This window comes from Sciurus carolinensis, chromosome 3, assembly GCF_902686445.1.
Source record: "Sciurus carolinensis chromosome 3, mSciCar1.2, whole genome shotgun sequence".
In the NCBI taxonomy this organism is placed as follows: domain Eukaryota; kingdom Metazoa; phylum Chordata; class Mammalia; order Rodentia; family Sciuridae; genus Sciurus; species Sciurus carolinensis.
In genome coordinates, this window is record NC_062215.1 from 58,279,665 (window position 1) to 58,299,286 (window position 19,622).

Here is a 19,622-nt window from a genome sequence, read left to right on the forward strand (position 1 = left end):
GATATAAACACTAATAGGAACCTCGCCTCCTCCCCCGGGATGAGAGGCTCAAACGTGCCCTTCCGGCTTCCACCTGAGGCAAAGTGCTTGGGGGACAGGACGTGTTTACAAATTGAACAAAATTTTACACTCATGTACCACACAACCACGTCACTAAGCCACTCAGGTCTGACTGGAAGTAGGAGTTGGTCGACGTAGGGGTCCAGGGGAGGATTTTTCACTTTAAAAATTGGTTTATCTGGATTGTGGGTAGTCAGAGATGTTATGGCCCTCGTAAGCACCCGTATGTTTAAGGTTCACGTTGCACTGGTATTTGTGTGTTGAGAAAAAATGGTGTAACGTCTGTTTTGGTTCCAAAATAGAACCAGGAATATTTTCAAAAGGGCCTACTATATCTAGATTCAAGTCAAGATAAACAGCAGAGGCAGTCCCTCACCCCATGTTTCTCTAGTGCATTTTTTTTTAATGATTTGGAGGTTAATGTTTACCTAAGTCTGATTTGCATCATTTCTTAGTTGTGTTTATGTATGTATTATTGGGTAGGCAATTTGGAGCAGAAATGATCTTAATTAAGCTTCTATTTTTTCCTTTTCACACATGCACTGGGCGAGTATTTGCTGAATTGAAACTGAAATATATTATGAGGCTTTAGGTGTTGAAATCACTACAGCCAATATGTTGTAAAAGAAAAAAAAAACAGAAAAAGCCTTTATTTTACTTGTTGAAATTGTGAAAACTTAGTAGAAATTTATCATTGTATTTGTTTTGAATATTAAATGAGAACTTAGTCTTTGGTAGTCTCAAATTAATGGCCAAAACAGGTAGTTTGTATAGTGTCATGAAGTGGGCATATACCATATCTCTTATGGCTGGTTCAGTACTTGTATTTCCTACCTGTGAGTTTACCAGTGCTGTAGTCCATTTCCCTCTCTATAGTTCTGATTGAGAATTCTCATGGTGGAAATAAAGGGGTTTATGTTCTCCTGCATGTATTAGGAAACAAGTTTTAAGTCACTCTGTCATAACTTCTTTTGAACAGAGATGGAAAAATAAGTTTTATTGTAAATAGTGTTTTAGAAGCAAAGGACTCCCTACAATGTGTACATTATCAGATTTCAGTGTAGTTTTCGAACATAATTTGTATAATGTGCTGGGAGTTCATTTTGTTTTTGATACAATATGAGTTACAAGGCTCTTTGCAGGTTTGGTCAAACGGCTTCATTTTGTGACTTTAGAATGCAGTAGAAAAATTAATTGCTATAGAAGAAAATGAAGAGAAATTTAAATGAAAATTCAAGTTGAAGTATAGCAGGTATTGAACAACTTTATTTTTCTCTTTATTTAGTATATGCCATATAAAGCTTGTATATTTTGTAGGTGAACCATTTTGGAAGGAACTTTAAGAAAGATGAAACACTGAGTCTTGCTTCTCCTTTTAAGTCCAAAGAGGTAAAATAAAACTTAACCAAAATTATTTAGTGGCAAAGGTGGGGATGAAAAAAACCTTAGATTCACTCTGGTGCTCTTCTGCAGATCCTGTGTGCTTGATTTTTTTTCTATGCTTTTAAGATTAAAACAAATTAATAGATTTATTTTAATTGTATTTGTGATTGATTTCTTAAAAATATTTCCAGAAATCCATGTTTCCTAAGAGCTATTTTTCCTGTTTTCCTAACTTATTAGGTAATATAAAGATAGGGCAAGAATGATGAGAACCAGGGGTTGAGTATGATACACAATAAAGATAATAATAACTATTATTAATGTGAACATTTCTAGACAATTAATGAGATATTAATTCATTTAATTCTCCACCAGCTTTCTTAAGATTTATTATTCTTATTGTCCCTGTTTTTCCTATAAGAAACCAAGACACAAAGTGGTTAAACAAGAAATCTATTAAGTGATAGAAGGAGAATGTAAAACTAGGAATCTGACTCTAGAATTCATATCTTAATAATTACATTATTCTGCCTCTCATTTTGTGTCATAGTGGCACAAAGAGTTTAAGGAAACAGCCCATGTTTATACTCTGAAGTTGTAATGCAAATACATAATTTTTAACCAGGTAGTCTGACTCAAGAGTTCACATAACTTACTATTTTATCAGAGAGTTTGTAGAGTCAGTGCTCTCCTGTAGTGCAGTGATGGCAGATCAGATAGTGGCATACTGGTCAGATATCTAAACTAAAATTTAGAAAGCTTGGGTCCCCAGTGACTTTCTTTGAAGCAATTTTCTTTGAAACATTTTAGATTTCTTTTCCTCTGAGTTTCCCTATAGGTTTAATTTCTGTACATTGTGACTTTTGGCCTGACTTGAGAGCCTAGTTCTGCCATCTGGAGTAAGTAGAGGTAGTTTTTTTCTTTATCATTTGGATTAGATATTGTCTCTCTCTAAGGCATTTTTAAAATTACCCATAAAAATATCATTACAACACTGGGGATGCTTGTTGAAATTGCAGAGTTTGGGTTGCAGACCAAATCTGTTGAAATAAAATTTTCTAAGAATGGGTTTATGGTCTTAGAACTTACATATTAAGCACAATTCTAGATTAAAATCTAAGTCAGATTTGGAGAACCATGACCCTAAAAGATGTGCTGGTATTATTCAGAGAGTGGTGGGAGTTTTGAAAAGCATGGTTCAAATTTTGATTTTTCCTCACCTCTGTTGTACACCATAGAGTCTCTACAGTTGAAACTGTAATAGGTAAGCACAAGAGAGAAATAAGAAACACAAAATGTGGGATGAGAGAAGAAATGGAAATTAATTCCAAACAGGAGGAGTTAAAGCAATGTTAAGGTAGAACAAAAAGTACTTTTTAGGGAGGTACATCATAAGTGTCTGTTACAGGTTATGATTTATTTCTTGCTGTAGAGTAGAATAAAAAAATTGGGGTAGACTGCATTTATGTTACAAAGTATAAGATACAATATTAGAATTTTTATGTTACAAAGTATAAGATTCTATATTAGAATTTATGATATTTGCTTAAAATACAAAGGGCAAGAAACATCTATGAAAATAGGGCAGGCTATGGCAAATTCAACAATAAAGTGCTATTGAAGATGATTCCTTTATCTGCAAGGTTGTATACTTCCCAAGTTAAATAAATTTTAAACAGTTGTTTTGAACAGTGCCATGTATTTTCCTTTTGTATGTGTTCTTATTCTTTTGAGATGGGGCTTGGGAAGATATGAATCCAGAGTTTGCTGTTTTAATGAAACAATTAACACAGGGTATGTGGAAAAAATATAAGCCAATAAATGAGTGTCTGGTGCCATTTTTTGTGTATATTTTACGTTTATTGATTTGAAAACAAATTATATTAAACAGGATATATTTCCTTGAAAGGGTAATACACCTTTAGTTTCTCATCCCTGGAGAAGTGAAGATTCTGTCTCTCAATCAATTCAGTCAAATAATGCAAGAAGGCAAAGTGGGTGGAGGTGAGTCCACTTAAAATTTGTCTGTTCTTGACTTTTCCCTCTCTTCCACTTTGCCCATCCCCCCTCCTTTACCTTTTCTTCTTGTTTTTAGACAGAATTGCGTTTAGGAAATTTCTATACTAATAACTATGATATTCGCATATAACCTAAGGACATTCTCATACTTTTAAGTCATCACTAGATCATGTCCAATAGCTAATTCAATATAAATTCTGTGTAAATAGTTGTCATTTTATATTGTTTAAGAAAAAATGACAAGGAAAAAGTCTGTATTTGTTCAGTACAGACACTATTTTTTTCCAAATATTTTTGACCTGTGGTTGGTTGAATGTGTCGATGTGGAAACCTATGGATACAGATGGCTGACTGTTCTGTTTTAAGCTTTATATTTACCTTTGCCAATAAGTTTCATATGTATAATATCATGTTACTCTTTATCATCTTCTTGTTTCAACTTAAGAACTCTAGCATTTTTTGTAATATATACCTTATTGAGATCTTTAAGTTTCTTAGCAATTGCTGGTAATTTAACCTTAGCTTAAATACTTGTGAACCAGATGTTTCCATGTCCTTACAGGCATTTGGTGAAGGGAGAAAAGAATTTCTTTCTCTTAAAATTAACATGTTGTCTTTTCCTTCATATCAGTGTGCTTCTCCCTTGCAATTGCTTCCCTTCCTTTAGATGATTTTGGCTTTGAACCTAAGTTCTCATTTCTCTCTGAGATGTTTCTAGTCTTACTTCTCCAATAATTATGTCCAACAACTTCCAGGGACATCATGGTTTTTAAATGTTAGACAGTTTCTTTCTTTTTTTGTGTGTGGTGCTAGGGATTGAACCTAGGGCCTTGTGCATGTGAGGTAAGAACTCTACCAACTGAACTATTTCCCCAGCCTTAGACATATTCTCTTAAAGAATATTAATCTCAATAGCTCTGGAGGTTGAGGTAGGAAGATTGGAATTTCAAAACCAGCCTCACCAGTTTAATGAGGCCCTTAGCAACTCAGGGAGACCCTGTCTCTAAATAAAATATAAAAACTGGCTGGGGATGTAGCTCAGTTAAATGCCTCTGGGTTCAATTCCCAGCACACACAAAAAGGAATGTTAGAATCATATATATTATAAAGTTTACAGTATAAATTTTAGAAAATGTTAAAATAATACGTTGAATTTTTTATTGATTTTTCATGATGTTTTATGGCAATTTAAGGAGCTTTTATTTGTTTTCCTGCTGCTGTGAACTGTGAGTGAGTGAGTATAATTGAGTAGGTTATTCAGAATGTAGAGGTTTATTTAGAATAGCAGTCTTCAAAAACATGAATAATAATAAATGCTGGCAAGGATATAGGGGAAAAGAGATACTTACACAGTAGTGGGAGGATTGTAAATTAGTATAGATTACAATGGATATCAGTATGGAATCTTCTGAGAAGACTGGGAATGAACTATCATATTACCCAACTCTAGCACTCCTCAGTATTTATCCAAAAGAACTATATTCAGCATGGCGTAGTGATACATGCATACCCACGTTGATAGCAGTGCAATGCACAATAGCCAAGTTATGGAACTAGCCTAGGTCTCTGTCAGCAGATGAATTAATAAAGAAAATGTGGGATATATACACAGTGGAGTTTTCCTCAGTCATAAAAAATAAAATTATATCATTTACAGGAAAATGGATGGAACTTGGGATATGAAACCCTGAACTGTGTTTTGGGAAGGGAATATCCCGAGCAGCTTGAGTCAATCACAGGTCGCCCCTGGATCTTGGGGTGTATGCATAGCTCATCCAAATCTAAGAATGAATAGATTTGGTTTCCAGTAGAGGTTGTCTAAAGGAAAATCTGGATCTTATTAAGGTAAATGTAAGTGGACCTCTAAATATCAAATGCCCACTGCCAGTACTCAGCAAATGGTTATTGAAGCAATATATAATGTAATTTAATTAAAATTTCTGAAGCTAAGCATGGATAAGGAGTTTGCATTTTATAGATAAACAACTTTGTAAAGAGGCTGAACAGTTTGTTCAAGGGGAAGGAAATAGGGAAAGATAGGTGAAAGGGTACAAACATTCAGTGTTATGGGATGATTAAGCCTAGAGATCTAATTAATGTATTGTTGGAGGACTGTAGTTAATTTCTTGTGCATATCCATGCATTTCTGTTTGTTGTATCTGTAGACATAAAATTACCACATTATAGAGCTAAGATAGTGGTTAGTGCCAAAGAATTTTCCATGGATTATATGAGTTCACACACCAACAAAGAATGTGGGAGAGTCTGCATTCCTTATCAACACTTAGTATTGTCTTTTTATTGTAGCCTTCCTTGGTAAGTTTAGTGTTATCTCATTTCTCTGCCTGGCGGCCAATGTTGTTGAGCACCATTTTCATATGTTTCTTGGCCACTTAGATATCTTCTTTTGTAAAGTCTGTTTAGGTGTATTGCTGTTTTTCCTACTCAATTATTGGTCTTTTTCTTATTGATTTATGGGATTTTTTTGGGACAAAATGGTTATAGGTACAAATTCTTTCTTAACATTTACTGCAAATTTTCTTCTAGTCCATGCTTTGATTTTTCACTTTTAATGGATTTTGATAAAGGGAAATTCATTTTATTGTAGTCCTTATTTAAAATCATCAGTCTTTCCCTTTGTTTTACATTCTTTTTATAACTTTTTAGTGAAAGCAATTTCAGAATACTTGAGTTTTATTCATGATTGAGGGGATTTGAAGATTTCTGTTCTTTTATTATGATTAACTAGTTCCTATAAATGTGTAGCTTTGTTTTGGTTCCAACCCTTAACCCGGGGTAGGGTGACTTGAGTGATTGGTAGAATCTCTTTCCTTGAGGTCATCAGACTCCATTTTTTCGTTTTCCCAACTCTAAGACTGTTAAAATCTCTTCTCAGTTCTTAGACTGTAAATTTCCTTTCTTTAATTGGCAGGCACCTTAAGGAAGAAGACAGCCCCAAATCAGGCTTCATCCTGAACTTCATATTCTCCCAGATGAGGTTTATGTAACTCCTCACTGCTTTGATACATCTCTGATGTCTTATGCAGGGGATTCTAATTATCTTTTTAAATCCAGCTATTCTGCTTCTCAGCTGGGAGTTAGTTCATCTGAACTACCTATTCTGCCATGTATTGAAAGGGGAACTCTGGCAGTCTGACAGAAGAGTGGATAATTTGTGTGCCCTTACATTAGGAATTAAGTCTTTTAAGAAGCAACCTCTTGCTATCGTGTAAGAAACCCTATCCATTTAGAATCTTTGCTCTGTGACAGGGTATCCATACATGACTAACTGTTATAGTCTTTATCAGCAGTGGGGCCCTGACTCAGGTGAGGAAATCTATAGCATTTGGCATGATTCCTATTGAGCTGTTACATTATTTGTTAAAAATTAAAATTTAGGTGAAGTAATAATATTTTAGAAATATTTGTATTTTGAAAAACAAGATTATGAACTTCTAAGACTGAACTTCCAATACATAGTTTCCATAAATGTATTGGAAACTATGACCAGAACAAGAATATTTTCAAATGTGTTTCTGTCAGGCCAGCATCTGTTTCTGAACAAACACTTTCCAGACATTTGTTAAAATTGTAGGAGCTGAGATGAGTTATTATACTAAAGAAATGAATGAAATTTAAATAGTATAAATTAAAGCATTTTCTCTTACTTAATTTATCATTTGTATAGTTATGAAACTACTATTTTTCTGTATTTCAGTTACTGAATTAAAATATTTAAATCCTTTTAAATATATGAAAATAGTTTTTGAAAAATGGGCACCTGCTAAAATTCAGTGACCATTTCAGATAAAAATGCTCATTATAATAGAAATAGTTGGGTGCTCCTTTAACATGGGACAATAATATATCTGAGAGAGTCCAAAAGCCAGTGTCTCACTTAAGGTGGAATCACTAAAGACATTCTCACTATCAGTAACATTTCTCTTCAGTAATATTATTAAGCATTGTTTTAGAACTACTGGTCTGTATAGTTCATCTAACAAATGCATCTTTTTTTTTAAATTTCAAGAACAGCTTTTTATTCTATTCCTCTGGTATATAAGACACAGGAAAAAGATAAATCAAGAATTTAAAAGGTGGTTAATATAGTTTTTTTTAAATTGTAAACAAATGGGGTACACCTTGTTTCTCTGGTTGTACATGAAATAGAGGCTTACCATTTCTGTAATCATACATTTACTTAGGGTAATGATGTTTGATTCATTCTGTTATTTTTCCTTCTCCCTACGACTCCCACTGCTCTTTTCCCTCTATACAGCCCCTCCTTCCTCCATTCTTGCCCCCCTCACACCTCCCATTATGTATCATCATCTGCTTATCAGTGAGATCATTTGTCCTTTGTTTTTTGGGGATTGCCTTATCTCACTTAGCATGATATTCTCTAATTGCAACCATCTGCATGCAAATTCCATAATTTTGTTATTCTTTATGGCTGAGTAATATCGGTTGTGTATATGTACCACAGTCTCTTTATCTATTCACCTATTGAAGGACATCTAGGTTGGTTCCACAATCTGGCTATTATGAATTGAGCAGCTATGAACATTGATGTGGCTGCATCACTATAGTATGCTGATTTTAAGTCCTTTGGATATAGGCTAAGGAGTGGGATAGCTGGGTCAAATGAGGGTTCCATTCCAAGTTTTCTAAGGAATCTCCACACTGCTTTCCAGAGTGGCTGCACTAATTTGCAACCCCACCAGCAATGTATGAGTGTACCTTTTTCCACATCCTCTTCAACACCTATTGTTGCTTGTATTCCTACTAATCACCTTTCTAATTGGGGTGAGATAGAATATTAGGGTACTTTTGATTTGCATTTCTCTTATTACTAGAGATGTTGAATATTTTTTCATATATCTGTTGATTGCTTGTAGATCTTCTTCTGTGAAGTATCTGTGCATATCCTTAGCCCATTTGTTGACTGGATTATTTGTATTCTTGGTGTTGAGATTTTTGGGATCTTTATATATTCTGGAAATTAGTGCTCTATCTGAAGTGTGAGTGGCAAAGATTTTCTCCCACTCTGTAGTTCTCTCTTCACATTGCTGATAGTTTCCTTTGCTGAGAGAAAGCTTTTTAGTTTGAATCTCTCCCAGTTATTGATTCTTGCTTTTATTTCTTGTGCTATGGAAGTCCTTTTAAGGAAGTCTGATCCTAGGCCACCATGTTGAAGATTTGGACCTACTTTTTCTTCTATAAGATGAAGGGTCTTTGGTCTGATTCTGAGGTACTTGATCCATTTTGAATTGATTTTTGAGCAGGGTGAGAGATAGGGGTTTAATTTCATTGTGCTGCATATGGATTTCCAGTTTTCCCAGCACCATTTGTTGAAGAGGCTATCTTTTCTCCATTGCATGTTTTTGGCACCTTTGTCTAGTATGAAAAAACTGTATTTATTTGGGTTTGTGTCCCTGTCCTCTATTCTGTACCATTGATCTACCTGTCTGTTTTGGTGCCAATACCATACTATTTTTGTTACTATTGCTTTGTATTATAGTTGAAGTTCTGGTGTTGCGATATCCCCTGCTTCACTCTTCCTGCTAAGGATTGCTTTAGCTATTCTGGTTTTATTATTCTTCCAGATGAATTTCATGAATGCTTGCTCTATTTCTGTAAGGTACATCATTGGGATTTTAATTGGAATTGCATTGAATGTCAATATTAGTTCTGCCTATCGAAGAACATGGGAGATCTTTCCATCTTCTAAGGTCTTCCTCAATTTCTTTCTTCAGTGTTTTGTAGTTTTCATTGTAGAGATCTTTTACCTCTTTGGTTAGATTGATCCCGAAGTATTTTTTTTTTTAGGCTATTGCAAATGGAGTTGTTTTCCTCATTTCCCTTTCAGATGTTTCATTGCTTGTGTATAAAAATGCTTTGGATTCATGCATGTTGATTTTATAGCCTGCTATTTTCCTGAATTCATTGGTGATGCCTAGAAGTTTTCTGGAGGAGTTTTTTGGATCCTCCAAATATAGAATCATGTCATCAGCAAATAGTGACAGCTTAAGTTCCTGTTTTCCTATTCGAATGCCTTTAATTTCCTTAGTCTGTCTAATTGGTCTGGCTAGTATTTCAAGAAAGATGTTGAATAGAAGTGGTGAAAGAGGATATCCCTGTCTTGTTCCCGTTTTTAAAGGGAATGCCTTCAGTTTTTCTCCATTAAGAATGATGTTGGTCATGGGCTTAGCATATATAGCCTTTATAATGTTCATGTATGTTCCTACTATCCCTTTTTTTCTAGGGTTTTGAGCACGAATAGTGTTGTATTTTGTCGCTTTTTCTGCATCAATTTAAATAACAATATAATTCTTATTCTTAAGTCTATTGACATGATGGATTATGTTTATTGAATTACAAATGTTAAACCATCCTTGCACTCCAGGGATGAACCCCATTTGATCGTGGTGCACAATTTTCTTAATATGTTTTTGGATACAGTTTGCCAGTATTATGTTAAGGATCTTTGCATCTCTATTCATCAAGGATATTGGTCTAAAATTTTCTTTCCTTGATGTGCCTTTTCCTGGTTTGGGTATGAGGGTGACATTAGCATCATAGAATGAGTTTTGTAGGGTACCCTCCTTTTCTATTTCCTGGAATACTTTGAGAAATATTGGAATGAGTTCTTCTTTGAAGGTCTTGTAGAACTCAGCTGACAATCCGTCTGGTCGTGGGCTTTTCTTGGATGGTAGGTTTTTAATGGCTTCTTCTATTTCATTGTTTGATATTGATCTGTTTAAATTGTGTATGTTCTCCTGGTTCAGTTTGGAGGAGCATATATCTCTAGAAATTTTTCAATGTCTTCGGTAGTTTCTATTTTGTTGGAATACAGATTTTCAAAGTAGCTTCTCATTATGTTATGTATCTCAATGATGTCTGTCATGATATTTCCTTTTTCATCATGAATTTTAGGAATTTGAGTTTTCTCTCTCCTTCTCTTTGTTAGTGTGGCTAAGGGTTTGTCTATTTTGTTTACTTTTTCAAAGAACCAACGTTTTGTTTTGTCAATTTTTTGAATTGATTCTTTTGTTTGAATTTCATTGATTTCAGCTCTGATTTTAATTATTTCCTGTCTTCTACTACTTTTGCTGTTATTCTGTTCTTCTTTTTCTAGGGCTTTGAGCTGTAATGTTAGGTCATTTAGTTGTTGACTTTTCATTCTTTTCTGGAATGTGCTCCATGCAATGAATTTTCCTCTTAGTACTGCTTTCATAGTGTTCCAGAGATTTTGATATGTTGTGTCATCATTCTCATTGACCTCTAAAAATTTTTTAATCTCCTCCCTGATGTTTTTTGTTATCCATGTTTCATTCAATAGCATATTATTTAGTCTTCAGGTGTTGAAAAAATTTCTGTTTTTTATTTTGTCATTGTTTTCTACTCTCATTCCATTATGATCTGATGGAACACAAGACAGTATCTCTATTTTTTTGCATTTCCTAAGGGTTGCTTTGTGGCATAACATATGGTCTATTTTCGAGAAGGTTCCATATGTTCCTGAGAAGAAAGTGAATCTGCTCATTGATGGATGGAATATACTATATATGTCTATTAAGTCTAGGTTATTGATTGTGTTATTGAGTTCTTTGGTTCCTTTGTTTGGTTTTGTTTGGAAGATCTATCTAGTGGTGACAGTGGTATGTTAAAGATACCCAGAATTATTGTATTGTGGTCCATTTGATTCCTGAAATTGAGAAGGATTGGTTTGATGTACAGGGTTGCTCCATAGTTTGGGGCATAAATATTTACAATCATTAGGTCTTCCTGATTTATAGTTACTTTAAGCAATATGAAATGTCCTCCTTTATCCCTTCTGACTAACTTTGGCTTGAAGTCCACTTTATCTGATATAAGGATGGAAACCCCTGCTGTTTTACTTAGTCCATGTGTGTGGTAGGTTTTTTTGCATCCTTTCACCTTTAGTGTGGGGATGTCTTTTCTATGAGATGAGTCTCTTGCAGGCAGCATATTTTTGGGTCTTTCTTTTTAATCCATTCTGCCAGTCTATATCTTTTGATTGATGAGTTTAGGCTTTTAATGTTCAGGGTTATTACTGAGAAATGATTTATATTCCCAGTCTTTTGGCTTATTTTTGGTTTTTAAGTTGGCTTGCTTTCTCCTTTGAGTGGTTTTTCTCTAAGGTAATTCCTCCCTTTGCTGACCTACATTGTTGTTTTTCATTTCCTCCTCATGGAATATTTTGTTGAGAACATTCTGTAATGCAGGATTTCTACTTGTAAATTCTTTTAACTTTTATCATGGAAGGATTTTATTTCATCTTCAAATCTGAAGGTTAGTTTTGCTGGTTATAGGATTCTTGTTTGGCAACCATGTTCTTTCAGAGCTTGAAATATGTTGTTCCAGGCCCTTCTAGCTTTTAGTGTCTGGGTTGAGAAGTCGGCTGCTATCCGTATTGGTTTCCTCCTATATGTAATCTGATGCTTTTCTCTTGTGGCCTTCAAAATCCTATCTTTGTTTTGAATGTTAGGCATTTTCATTATAATGTGCCTTCTGGTGTATCTGTTGTGATTTTCTGCATTTGGTGTTCTGTAAGCCTCTTGTATTTGATTTTCCATTTCTTTAGGTTTGGGTCATTTTCTGCTATTATTTCATCAAATAGGTTTTTCATTCCTTTGATTTGTATCTCTGTGCCTTTCTCAATTCCAATAATTCTTAAATTTGGTCTTTTCACGATGTCCCATATTTCTTGGAGACTCTGTTCATGATTTCTTACCATCTTCTCTGTTTGGGCATCTTTATTTTCAAGATTAAATATTTTGTCTTCATTGTCTGAGGTTCTGTCTTTAAAGTGGGCTAGTCTTTTGGTGATGCTTTCCACTGAGTTTTTTATTTGGCTTATTGTTTCCTTCATTTCAAGGATTTCCGTTTGATTTTTATTTGAGAATCTCTATCTCTTTGTTGAAATGATCTTTTGCTTCCTGCAGTTGCTCTTTCAACTGCTTATTGCTATGTTCCTTCATTGCCTGTATTTGCTCTCTTATCTCATCCTTTGCTTCACGAATTATCTTAATAATGTATAATCTGAAGTCCTTTTCTGACATTTCTTCTACCATACTGTCATTGAATTCTATTAATATAGAATCTAGATTTGTTTGGATCATTTTCTTCCCTGTTCTTTCATGTTGTTCATGTATCCTCCCCTCTAAGCAGTGCAGATCTGGGGTATTGCAAATCTGCCCCATGGGTTTATCGTGGTTCTATAGGTTTCCAAAACCCTTTCTTTAAGGGGAGATCAATATTAGCAGTGCCCAATAAAAACTTAAAATTTTTAAAAAGGAGAAAAAAGAGAATCTACAGTATAACAGTCATATATTAATGAAACCTCTCAATGTTCAGTAGCCTGATGCATGAGAGGTACCTGACAATGAGCTTCAGGCCTCCAGCAGGCGTCGCAGGATGGGATTTGCCCCACCTAAAGATTGGAGCTAAGGCTTCCAGGATTATCCAAGATGGCCGCTATGGCTTCCAAATGTGTTGGCAAATGGGGAGTTGCAGCTCAGGGTGTGGCAGTGGTCAGCAGGAGGTCCTGGAGGTGGAATCCGTTTGGTCCAGCAGGGATCCTGGAGGTCCCGTGTGTTTGGTGTGGTTGTGGGATCCTGGAGGCCGGGTGCAATCAGTCGGTCTGGGGTCCCTGTGATAAGGAGCAGTCAGTTGGTCTGGGGGTCCTCGAAACAGGGAGCAGTCAGTTGATGTGAGGGCCCCGGAGGCAGGGAGTGATCGGTCGGGCTGAGGGATCATGGATACGGGGTTCAATCAGTCTGGCCAGGGGTCCTTCAGGGCCTGGCTGTTGTCTCAAAATGGTGACAGCCTCGTGTCATCAAACCTGCAGGTACTGTAACAGTGAACTTCCAGGCAACAGCAGGTAGCTGGTGCTCCACTGGCGGTCGGCGATCAGTTTACTGACTGTTGTTGGATGATCGGGAGGTGAAGCTCCTGCGTTGGGTGATGGATATGTGTAAGGCATGTGATGGACAGGCGAGAGGCAGGCAAATGGCGGATGATGGATGCCTGACAATGAGCAGTCTGCACTCAAAAATGACGTCGATATGCTGGCAGACTGCAGGTCTTCACAGCAGACAAATGGGGTAAACACCAGGGGATCAACAAGCCGCAAAAACTGCCTCACCGAGAAACAGATATCTTCTGCTTGAAACCAGAGTTACAGAGCGACAAGGAATGCAGCCTCCCTCTAGTCCACCATCTTGGATCTCCCTCAAAGTTGTATTTTAATGGATTTATTGTGATTATATTAGGATTTATTTTTGACACAATCACAAAAGCATGGATTACACTTTGCTCTAATTCAGTTCCCAGTACTTCCCTTTTCCCTCCCCACTCCCTTCCCTCTGATCTAATGATTTTTCTGTTTTTACCCATAGTTTTTTTTAATTAGTGCCTTCTGTATATACAAAATGGGTAATTTATAGTATATTCACATATATACTTAGGTAAGTAAGGTCAGATTGATTCCAGAGCTTCTGTCTCTGAATTGTGCTGCATGTATATCTCAGCCTGAAGGATATCCAATAGATATTCAAGAAACACTGGCCATATTCTGGTACCATGCCTGGTCCTGGCTCTGTTGCAGTCATGAAGGCTGACATGGCCTTTCCAGCATGGAATTTATACTCTCGTGGAAAGCCAGCTACAAATAAGAAACCAAGACAATTGAGTGCTGTATGATGAGTGTAAGATTTAGGTAGTCTAAGGAAGCAGGGAAGGTATATTTAAGCAAGTCACAAATAAAGATCTTAAAAAATAAGTGGGGTATGCCAAGTGAAGTAGAAAGAGGGAAGACAAGGCTAGGCTAGAGAATCAGCAACTCTGAAAGGCTGGAATCAAGAAATTAAGACCTGTAAGTTCACAATGTTGTAAGAGAAGGGATGTAAGAGTCATTGTGGGATAATTCTGAACGGTGGAGGTAGTTAAGGGTCACAATGTGAAATACCTTTTTCTTCTTTAAAAGGATTTTGATCTTAAAAATAATGAGCATCCATGAAATTTTCATTACAATGATGATTGGATTTTAATGTCAGATGCCAGAGCAGGATGAGTTTGAAGGAGAGAGAGCATGGAAGCAGTGAGATGAAGCAATAGGCTGTTCTAAAGTCCAGACAAGGTATGTTGTCAGCCTGGTCCACATTGTGGCAGTTGGGATAAAGGGTAGAAGAATTAGAGAATGAAGTGGCAGAATCAAGAGGGCTTGCTAGGTGAGCTGTTAATGTGAGGGAAATGAACAGATGAAATACAGCTCTCAGTTTTCTGACTTGAGCCTGGATTTCTTTTACTGAGGTAAAAGAGAATGGAGGAGTGAATTTGGAGAGGGTATAGTGAGCCAGGGGTTTCATTTGGGATCTGTTGAGCTGCACATGGTTGTAGTATACCAATGAGGGACTAATGAGTAAGCAGTTGGTGATTCAGAATTGAAAGTGATAGAGCTATTCATTACAGGTTTAGATCGCTTATCAATGCCACTGGATTAGGTGATCACTTACATACCTATAGAATTGTAGGGGAAACGTTCAGGAAAAAACTCAGGAAAGAGTGACATGTAAGACACTATCGGAGAAGTAAACAATCATAATTATTGATAATAAATGTCCATGGAAGTATCGAAGAATCAGTGTGATCTCAGAATCTAGTAGATAAGAGTATTTCAAAAGGGAGAAAAGAGTCAGCATAGTTACATTCAATGATAAGTGAGGAAACGAACTTGGAGAGATGGCTTGGATTGAGTGATGTGTCTTAATCTCATTGTAGATGTGATTTTGAATGCTGAGTGTGAGATCAGTGGGGTCAATTATTGAAGAGCTCCTAAGGGACAGCACACCATACAAATGTGTTTGGCTTTTTAATTTATGTTTTAAAAAATCCTATTATCTTCACTTAAAGTCACTGGAGATAGAACATGACAGGAAGGAACCAATCTACCATCTCAGAGTTCCTCCTCCTGGGCCTGCCCATCCAGCCAGAACACCAAAACCTGTTCTATGCTTTATTCCTGACCATGTATCTTACTACTGTCCTGGGGAACCTCATCATCATTGTCCTCATTCGCCTGGACTACCATCTCCACACTCCCATGTATTTGTTTCTCAGCAATTTGTCCTTCTCTGATCTCTGCTTTTCCTCTGTGACCATTCCTAAACTGCTGCAAACCATGCAGAACCAAATTCCAACCATCCCCTATGCAGGCTGCCTGACCCAAATGTACTTCTTCCTGTTTTTTGGAGACTTGGAGAGCTTCCTTCTAGTGGCCATGGCCTATGACCGCTATGTGGTCATCTGCTTCCCCCTGCACTATCCCACCATCATGAGCCCCAAACTCTGTCTCTCCCTGGTGGTGCTCTCCTGGGTGTTGACCATGTTCCATGCCATGCTCCACACCCTACTTATGGCCAGATTGTGTTTCTGTGCAGAGAACGTGATCCCCCACTTTTTCTGTGATATGTCTGCTCTTCTGAAGCTGTTCTGCTCAGACACTCATGTCAATGATCTGGTGATATTCATCACAGCAGGCCTCATTCTCATCATTCCCTTTGTCCTCATTGTTGTTTCCTGTGGGCACATCATGTTCTCCATTCTCAAGATCCCTTCTGTTCAAGGTATCCATAAGGCCTTCTCCACCTGTAGCTCCCACCTCTCTGTTGTGTCGCTCTTCTATGGGACAGTCATTGGACTCTACTTATGTCCATTGGCTAATAATTCTACTGTGAAACATACTGTCATGGCTCTGCTGTACACGGTAGTCACTCCCATGCTGAACCCCTTTATCTACAGCTTGAGGAACAGAGACATAAAGGAAGCAATAGGAAGAATCCTTCAGAAAATTCCCTTTAGCCTGTGATGGTAATGCTTGAGAGCAATGCATCACTTTCTGCTGCAAATGATGGAATTGATATGTTGATATTAATATTTGAATGCTATCCTCCAGTCCTTTCTTCCTATCATAGAAATTACTGTTCAAATAAAATACCACATAATTACCCATTAAATAAAGGCATTCTCAGTAATCTTCTATTAAAACTTCCCTGTTTATTAAATCCAGGCGAGGGTGAGGAGACATGAGATAAAGTATTTCAATTGAAATTTTTGTCTGTAGTTGTTGAGTCACTGATTCAACTTGTGTTGTTTTTATAAGCAGTGTCTTAAAAAGTCATATTGTGTTATAAGGCATATTTGCTTGAAATGATATTCTTTCCTTTCATGCTAATACTAAATCCCAATCTGTGTACTGTTCCTTATTCTAAACTTGACTTTCACTATTGAATAAAAAAATTTTCTTTCTAAGAAGTGTACACATCCTTCTGTCTCTTAACCTATTTTTTAAAGCTTACTTTTTTCCATGCCTTCATTCTGTTTTTTAACCTGCCTTAACCTCAGGTGAACTTGCAGTTTGCTGTGTTATAATAGTTTTGTTTGAATTTATCTGAGAACTCAGTCATGTCTGGGGCCCTGAATGTCATTCCTTCAAGCATGGGTATGGAAGTCAGAGTTTGCTTATCAACCTCACTCTTTAACGATCTCTTTTTCCTCCTTGGTATTTTAAAATCTATCAGTAAACTTTACATCTGTAATGTTATTTTAAATCCTGTGAAGATTTAATTTAAGCATGGAGAGGAAATTTTAGTATCCTGTTAAAGGCTGAACAATGTGGAATTCGAACTTGCCAAGGTTCCAGCATGGCAATGAATTATTATCCAGTTTTAATTTATTTTTTAATGCTAAGATTACTGACTTATTTTAACATTCTCCATGTGTTTCTAATGGTACACTAGTTTCTATAATGCATATGCTCTCAGAATGCAGTTAGCACTGGGGTGTGGGAGGCACACGTTTCATGCTATGCAGCTGAAGAAGGCACTGTCATCTTTAACTTGAGGTTTCCAGAGTCACCTCAAGTTCTGCTATCCAGTTGGAGAAAAGATTATGGGTAGAAGATTCCATAAATGAGTTTTATAGGCCAGGCCTAGAAGTGGTATATATCACTCTGATGTACGTCTGTCTCTCCAGAATTCAGCCATTTTCCTCAATTAAGATGCAGTTTGGGGAGATAGAGAATATTTTTTTCACCCGAATTCTATACAGAGATTCAGAATTTTTTATGGTCCATTTTTTTCCATTGAAAGATAATAATTATACAGAATACCAGGATTCTCTGTGAATCATTTGTACAAGTGCATAACAAAATTTGATCAGTTTCATTCCTCAGTACAGCCTCTACCCTTCCCTTTTTCCCTCTCTCTGATCTTTTCCTCTACCCTAGTGATGTCCCTTCTATTTTCATGATGTCCCTTCTCTTTTCATGATGTCCTCCTTTTCCCCTTTTTCTCTATCTTTTGCATATGAGAGAAAACATATGATCCTTGACTTTTTGAGTCTGACTTAATTCACTTAACATGATGCTTTCATTTTCCTGCCACTGTAGGACCATGAACTTTTGCTGTATACTTAGCTGTCTTTATATATTAATTCAGGAAAGTTATATGAAATAACTATAAAATCCAGAAAGGGAGACTAGGAATCACTAAACTTTGTATATTTGGCTAATGATGCCATAAGATTTATTTTCAAGATTCACATATTTCTAAAATTTTTATATTATAGAACCACAGTTTTAAGACAAAATCCCCAAAATTTATTTGTACCTCCCCTAGATTCCTCTCATGGTATAATTTTATATACTAGAATACCCTGTCAAACTTACAAATTGTTGATACAAGGTAATTAATTGGAGCACAGAATATACTTGGATTCCACCAGTTTTTCAGGCATCATTTTACAATGTGCCCTTCTACGGAGTTTATGTTTATCTCATGCATGGATTCATGTAACTCTTCTCAGAACCAGAAGCTTGGGATATGACAGTTGATCATTATACAACTGAATATTGAATAATGACTGATATTACATGTAAGAATGAGGAGCTTGAGGATAAGTGGGCACAAAATAAAAAGGCATATTTAAGTTTGGTATAGATTCATTAGAATTCTTAAAATGAAATATGTTTTAAAATTGTATATGTTTAGCTTAAATGTTTAACTGATACCTTAAAGCATAAAAATTGTATATATTAGCCTGGTGTGGTGATGCATGCTTGTTGTCTCAGCTACTTGGGAGCCTGAGGAAGGAGGAGCACAAATTTGAAGCCAGGCTTAGAAATTTAGTAAGACCCTGTGTCAAAATTAAAAAAAATAAGAAACATCTGGGGATGTAGCTCAGTGGTTAAATGCCCCTGGTTCAAACAGCAGTACCAAAAAGAAAATCCATATTTATGGTGTATCATGTGATGTTTGGGTACATATAGTTATTGTGTAATATTTAAATAATGTCAAGCTGAATCCTCATTCATCATTTTTTATGGTGAAAATGTTCAGAATTATTTTTCTGTTGTTGGTTTTCTTTTTCTTTTTTTCTTTTGAAATTTATAGCACATTACTGTTATCTGTAGTCACCAGAACATCTTACTTCTAACTACAATTTAGTACCTATTGATCAATCTCCTCATCTATCACTATATATTCCTGTCACTAACTTCTATTGATAAATAATTTTATATATCATGGGTTACAGCGTGAAGCTTAGAAACACAGTCATGCTTCATATGATGACATTTCAGTCAATGATGGACTACATGTACAAAGTGGTCCCATAAGACTATTATTGCGTGGCATCATACCTGTATTAGTGTAAGTATACTCAATGATGTTTGCATGATAAAAAAAAATTCTTAAGAACACACTACAAAGAACCAAACCCAGCATACCTGTGTTTAAGAATTCAGAATTTTTAGGAAAATGACAAACTTTACTTAGTAAACAAAAACTAGACCTGCCCTATAGGAAATACTAAGGAAAATTCACTAAATGGAATTACTAGCATAAAACTTACAGGAGGTTTAAACCCAATGGGATAATTAATACTGTGCAGTATTCAGAACATCTGAGACTTTAAGACAGTTGAGTAATTTTATACCTAGTACAAAGGGCAAATAACAAATTATAAGTTGCAACGTTCTTTGAAATAAACTATCAACAGATATATGTTACAAAATGATGTGAATTTGGACATTAAAAAACTCAAAATGTAAGAGTTTCAGTGTAAAGTTGTTATTT

General features: G+C 36.0%; 1 protein-coding gene and 1 pseudogene across 1 annotated transcript; one reads left to right on the forward strand and one right to left on the reverse strand.

Moving 5' to 3' along the window:
- The window catches only part of LOC124979392 (myomesin-2-like), a 347,584-nt pseudogene that overhangs the window by 8,602 nt on the left and 319,360 nt on the right, over positions 1–19,622 (reverse strand).
- On the forward strand, positions 15,416–16,354 carry LOC124979583 (olfactory receptor 1468-like). Its single transcript, XM_047543961.1, has one exon. It carries the CDS (start codon positions 15,416–15,418, stop codon positions 16,352–16,354), a length of 939 nt encoding a protein of 312 aa, XP_047399917.1.